A 6,000-nucleotide genomic window follows, 5' to 3' on the forward strand; every position below is an offset into this window, starting at 1 on the left:
GCCACAACACCAGCAGTAACCCTGGACACAGCACCGACAAACCACAACTGCCACCTCCATCCAGCAACTGCCAGCCCCCGCCACGTCCCCACCCCTAACAAAAAGACACATATACATCTATTAACCAATCTTCTCCACTAGTTTCATTTTTTTATTGATTGCATTAGTTCTTTGTCTTAGTTTTTAAAATTGAATAACCATTTGACATAGTCGGCTCGGGGATTAGAACCAGCGACCTTTCGGTTACTGGCACAACGCTCTTAACCACTAAGCTACCTGCCGCCCATATTGATGTATTGAATGATGAGAATATCCTTTTAAACTGATTGAACATTTTTAAACTGTAATGAATTTTGGAAAAAACTAATAAAATTACCTTTATTAATGGATGAATATTAAGCCATGTCCCTTTGATCTGCTTTGTCATTTTGGAAGACTTTGTTTAAGCTTCTAGAAGTGCAAGTGATATAAAACACAAAATATTCATAAATATGCTGTAATACAGTGCTTTCGGAAAGTATTCAGACAGCATTATGTTTTGCAATTTTTTTTGCTAATTTATTAAAAACTAAAAACTTAAATATCACATTTACATAAGTATTCATGCCCTTTACTCAGTACTTTTGTTGAAGCACCTTTGGCAGCAATTACAGCATCGAGTATTCTTGGGTATGACGCTACAAGCTTGGCACACCTGTATTTGGGGAGTTTCTCTGAAGATCCTCTCAAGCTCTGTCAGGTTGGATGGGGAGTGTTGCTGCACAGCTATTTTCAGGTTTCTCCAGAGATGTTAGATTGTGTTCAAGTCCGGGCTCTGGCTGGGCCACTCAAGGACATTCAGAGACTTGTCCCGAAGCCAGTCCTGCATTGTCTTGGCTGTGTGCTTAGGGTCGTTGTCTGTTGGAAGGTGAACCTTCGCCCCAATCTGAGGTCCTGAGCACTCTGGAGCAGGTTTTCATTAAGGATCTCTCTGTACTTTGCTCCGTTCATCTTTCCCTCGATCCTGACTAGTCTCCCAGTCCCTGCCGCTGAAAAACATCCCCACAGCATGATGCTGCCACCACCATGCTTCACCGTAGGGATGGTGCCAGGTTTCCTCCAGACGTGACACTTGGCATTCAGGCCAAAGAGTTCAATATTGGTTTTATCAGACTATAGAATCTTGTTTCTCATGGTCTGAGAGTCTTTAGGTGACTTTGGCATTTCAAAAGAATGTCCAATCAATTGAATTTACCACAGGTGGACTCCAATCAAGTTTTAGTAACAGCTCAAGGATGATCAATGGAAACAGGATGCACCGGAGCTCAATTTCAAGTCTCATTTAGCATTTACATTTACGTCATTTAGCAGACGCTCTTATCCAGAGCGACTTACAAATTGGTGCATTCACCTTATAGCCAGTGGGATAACCACTTTACAATATGTTTTTTTTTGGGGGGGGTAAGGGGGGGTAGAAGGATTACTTTATCCTATCCCAGGTATTCCTTAAAGAGGTGGGGTTTCAAGTGTCTCCGGAAGGTGGTGAGTGACTCCGCCGTCCTGGCGTCGTGAGGGAGCTTGTTCCACCATTGGGGTGCCAGAGCAGCGAACAGTTTTGACTGGGCTGAGCAGGAACTGTGCTTCCGCAGAGGTAGGGGAGCCAGCAGGCCAGAGGTGGATAAACAAAATTCCCTCGTTTGGGTGTAGGGACTGATCAGAGCCTGAAGGTACGGAGGTGCCGTTCCCCTCACAGCTCCGTAGGCAAGCACCATGGTCTTGTAGCAGATGCGAGCTTCAACTGGAAGCCAGTGGAGTGTACGGAGGAGCGGGGTGACGTGAGAGAACTTGGGAAGGTTAAACACCAGACGGGCTGCGGCATTCTGGATGAGTTGTAGGGGTTTAATGGCACAGGCAGGGACCCCAGCCAACAGCGAGTTGCAGTAATCCAGATGGGAGATGACAAGTGCCTGGATTAGGACCTGTGCCACTTCCTGTGTAAGGCAGGGTCGTACTCTCCAAATGTTGTAGAGCATGAACCTACAGGATCGGGTCACCGCCTTGATGTTAGCGGAGAACGACAGGGTGTTGTCCAGGGTCTTAGCAAAGGGTCTTAATACTTATGTAAAAAAGGTACTTCTGTTTTTTATATTTAATACATTTGCTAACATTTCTAAAAACCTGTTTTCGCTTTGTCATTATTGGGTATTGTGTGTAGATTGCTGAGGATTCGTATTTATTTAGTCATTTTTAGAATAAGGCTGTAAGGTAACAAAATGTGGAAAAAGTCAAGGGATCAGAATATACAGTGAGGGAAAAAAGTATTTGATCCCCTGCTGATTTTGTACGTTTTACCACTGACAAAAAAATTATCAGTCTATAATTTTAATGGTAGGTTTATTTGAACAGTGAGAGACAGAATAACAAAAAAAAATCCAGAAAAACGCATGTCAAAAATGTTATAAATTGATTTGCATTTTAATGAGGAAAATAAGTATTTGACCCCTCTGTAAAACATGACTTAATACTTGGTGGCAAAACCCTTGTTGCAATCACAGAGGTCAGACGTTTCTTGTAGTTGGCCACCAGGTTTGCACACATCTCAGGAGGGATTTTGTCCCACTACTCTTTGCAGATCTTCTCCAAGTCATTAAGGTTTTGAGGCTGACGTTTGGCAACTCGAACCTTCAGCACCCTCCACAGATGTTCTATAGGATTAAGGTCTGGAGACTGGCTAGGCCACTCCAGGACCTAAATGTGCTTCTTCTTGAGCCACTCCTTTGTTGCTTTGGCCATGTTTTTAGGGTCATTGTCATGCTGGAATACTCATCCACGACCCATTTTCAATGCCCTGGCTGAGCGAAGGACGTTCTCACCCAAGATTTGACGGTACATGGCCCTGTGCATCGTCCCTTTGATGCTGTGAAGTTGTCCTGTCCCCTTAGCAGAAAAACACCCCCAAAGCATAATGTTTTTACCTCCATGTTTGATGGTGGGGATGGTGTTCTTAGGGTCATAGGCAGCATTCCTCCTCCTCCAAACACGGCGAGTTGAGTTGATGCCAAAGAGCTCGATTTTGGTCTCATCTGACCACAACACTTTCACTCAGTTCTCCTCTGAATCATTCAGATGTTTATTGGCAAACTTCAGACGGGCCTGTATATGTGCTTTCTTGAGCAGGGGGACCTTGCGGGCGCTGCAGGATTTCAGTCCTTCACGGCGTAGTGTGTTACCAATTGTTTTCTTGGTGACTATGGTCCCAGCTGCCTTGAGATGATTGACAAGATCCTACCGTGTAGTTCTGGGCTTATTCCTCACCGTTCTCATGATCATTGCAACTCCCCGAGGTGAGATCTTGCATGGAGCCCCAGGCCGAGGGAGATTGACAGTTATTTTGTGTTTCTTCCATTTGCGAATAATTGCACCAACTGTTGTCACCTTCTCACCAAGCTGCTTGGCGATGGTCTTGTAGCCTATTCCAGCCTTGTGTAGGTCTACAATCTTGTCCCTGACATCCTTGGAGAGCTCTTTGGTCTTGGCCATGGTAGAGAGTTTGGAATCTGATTGATTGATTGCTTCTGTGGACAGGTGTCTTTTATACAGGTAACAAGCTGAGATTATGAGCACTCCCTTTAAGAGTGTGCTCCTAATCTCAGCTCGTTACCTGTATAAAAGACACCTGGGAGCCAGAAATCTTTCTGATTGAGAAGGGGTCAAATACTTATTTCCCTCATTAAAATGCAAATCAATTTATAACATTTTTGACATGCGTTTTTCTGGATTTTTTTGTTGTTATTCTGTCTCTCACTGTTCAAATAAACCTACCATTAAAATTATAGACTGATCATTTCTTTGTCAGTGGGCAAACGTACAAAATCAGCAGGGGATCAAATACTTTTTTCCCCTCACTGTACAAATACCTAGCAGCCAACCTGCTTGCACTAATCCCATCTAATTGGACTAATATACTGTAACATACCAACATGATGACAGCAGCATTTACTTTCTCACAAAACAGTAGGTGAACTTTACAGTCTTCTACTGTCATTGCACTACATATTCCAGTAATTTAGAGGAAGATGGTGGCAAGTTAGTGTGAACATTATAGCAACTTACTTCACACTAGCTAGAGATGTGCAAAAATACATCCAAATCATATTGTGGTACAAATGTATAATATTATGAAGACCAACTTATGTTTAACTACAACAACATTCCCAGTAACGGTTACAGCTACTACTTGCTATGACTGTGATACCTGTTTTTTTATCAACCTTAGCTGAATGCACTGACTAAGTCGGTCTGGACAAGAGCATCTGCTAAATGATCAAAATATCAAATGTCAAATGAACACTTGCAAAGCACATTGCTGGGTATTATTCTAATGAGCTCCGCCCTCAAACTGTTTGTATTTTGATCAAATTTGGCCATGTTTGGGGGCATAGTGCTTTACATTTTTTAATTTACATTTTGATCATCTAGTAAACGCTCCAATCATGAGCGACTTACAGTTGGTGTATTAAACTAAGGTAAACAATAATATACCACAGTCATAGCAAGTAAAAAGATGATGTTAACATTACCGAGAATGTTGTAGTTAAGCACCCTACCTGCAAGTCTAGAGTGAGTATTCAAAATATTAAGAACACCTTCATATTGAGTGAATGGAACCATGCGTTGCTGTTGCAACAGTCACCCGACCCTGAGAGGGAGGCGTAGGCCTACTGCCAAGCACTCACGGAAAGCAGGCCACAAGGCAGTTAATCTGCTGAGTGGTTAGATACTACCGATTGCCACGAATTAATAGACTATGTAATTTAAGAACTGCGCGAATGTTGATAAAAAGAAGTGCCCTGTTAAACGCACCAACACCAAACTGCAGGCTACAGTCCTACAGTAAGGGTTATCTAACAGAAACACACCAACCCAGGCAGCCAGCCCAGTCCCTTCACAGAAAGAGTGACACTTACAATCGTGAGGCGCTTACCTTGTTTCTGCGTGGGGAGCAGAATGGTGTGGAGTTTTTTGGACGCGGCACTGGAGCACGCTCCCCGTCCCTCTAGCAGGGCTTGCAGTGGTCGGGTCTCCCCAGGTTGGTGCTGACAAGTCAGCCCGGAGCCACAGCGCCCGGTGTACACTCCACACGCCTGACCCACGGCAAGGGCGCACGTCAGACAGCACCCACAGCCAGGCTCCCGCACGCTCTCGGCGCAGTCTTTTGCCAGAGGCGTGCACTGCATGAGAGCCCCGGTGTCACACGGCTCGCATCGGACCACCGGCCCCACGGTCTCCGCGATCCGGGTGAATGCAGCGAGCACGGCAGTGAGACAAAGCAAGCATAGACCGTGCATTCTGCCGACAAGCTGGTCACAAAGGCACAGTATGCTAGTTGTCAAGTAGGCTTAGGGGATTTATCCGTGTCAAAGCGAGCCGGATAGCCTTCTCCATCTATTTTCTTTTACGCGAACTTGTTGTTTTATACAGGCTGAAAAAAGAGCCAACAAGTCACACCCTCTGTATGAATAATGCAAACAAAGTGCCCGGATCCCGAGGTACCGCGGACATCGACGAAACAGGCTCGAGAATGTCAATAATAACGGTTTAGAACCTATTCACAGGTGGATTATTCGATTAATTGACCGTATTTATTGTCTAACTATCACTTTGTACACTCTTAGATTTTTGATTTTTTTAACACATCCGTGTCTAGTTATGGACCACACATGTTGTGTTACTTTTAACACAATCACTATGGTTGGCACAACATGGTTGTATAAATGTTTCAACACATTGTGTAAATTCCTGCAATTAATGTGTTAAAAGATGAAAACCATACAGCACACCCTAAATGTGTTAGATTATTGACCAATCACATTGCGGATCAGATGTCATAATGCATCTAAAATGTTTAAGACTGATGGTGATACACATAAGCCTGATATTTTCTATTATTTTCATTGATTAAAGCAGGTTTGGAGAGGTATGCCTATACACTGTAAAACCATTAAACATGTGACACTTTAT

At 43.7% G+C, this 6,000-nt stretch overlaps 1 protein-coding gene across 1 annotated transcript in view; it reads right to left on the reverse strand.

Annotated features, from left to right (window-relative positions):
• Positions 1-5,404, reverse strand: part of LOC121540035 (insulin-like growth factor-binding protein 3) — an 83,146-nt gene extending 77,742 nt beyond the window's left edge. The window contains exon 1 of the mRNA XM_041848682.2: positions 4,964-5,404. Within this exon, the coding sequence (XP_041704616.1) occupies positions 4,964-5,327 (364 nt within the window). The 5' untranslated portion in view covers positions 5,328-5,404. The remainder of the gene's footprint in view (positions 1-4,963) is intronic.
• Positions 5,405-6,000: the final 596 nt, after the last annotated feature.

This window comes from Coregonus clupeaformis, chromosome 26, assembly GCF_020615455.1.
Source record: "Coregonus clupeaformis isolate EN_2021a chromosome 26, ASM2061545v1, whole genome shotgun sequence".
NCBI classification, from domain to species: domain Eukaryota; kingdom Metazoa; phylum Chordata; class Actinopteri; order Salmoniformes; family Salmonidae; genus Coregonus; species Coregonus clupeaformis.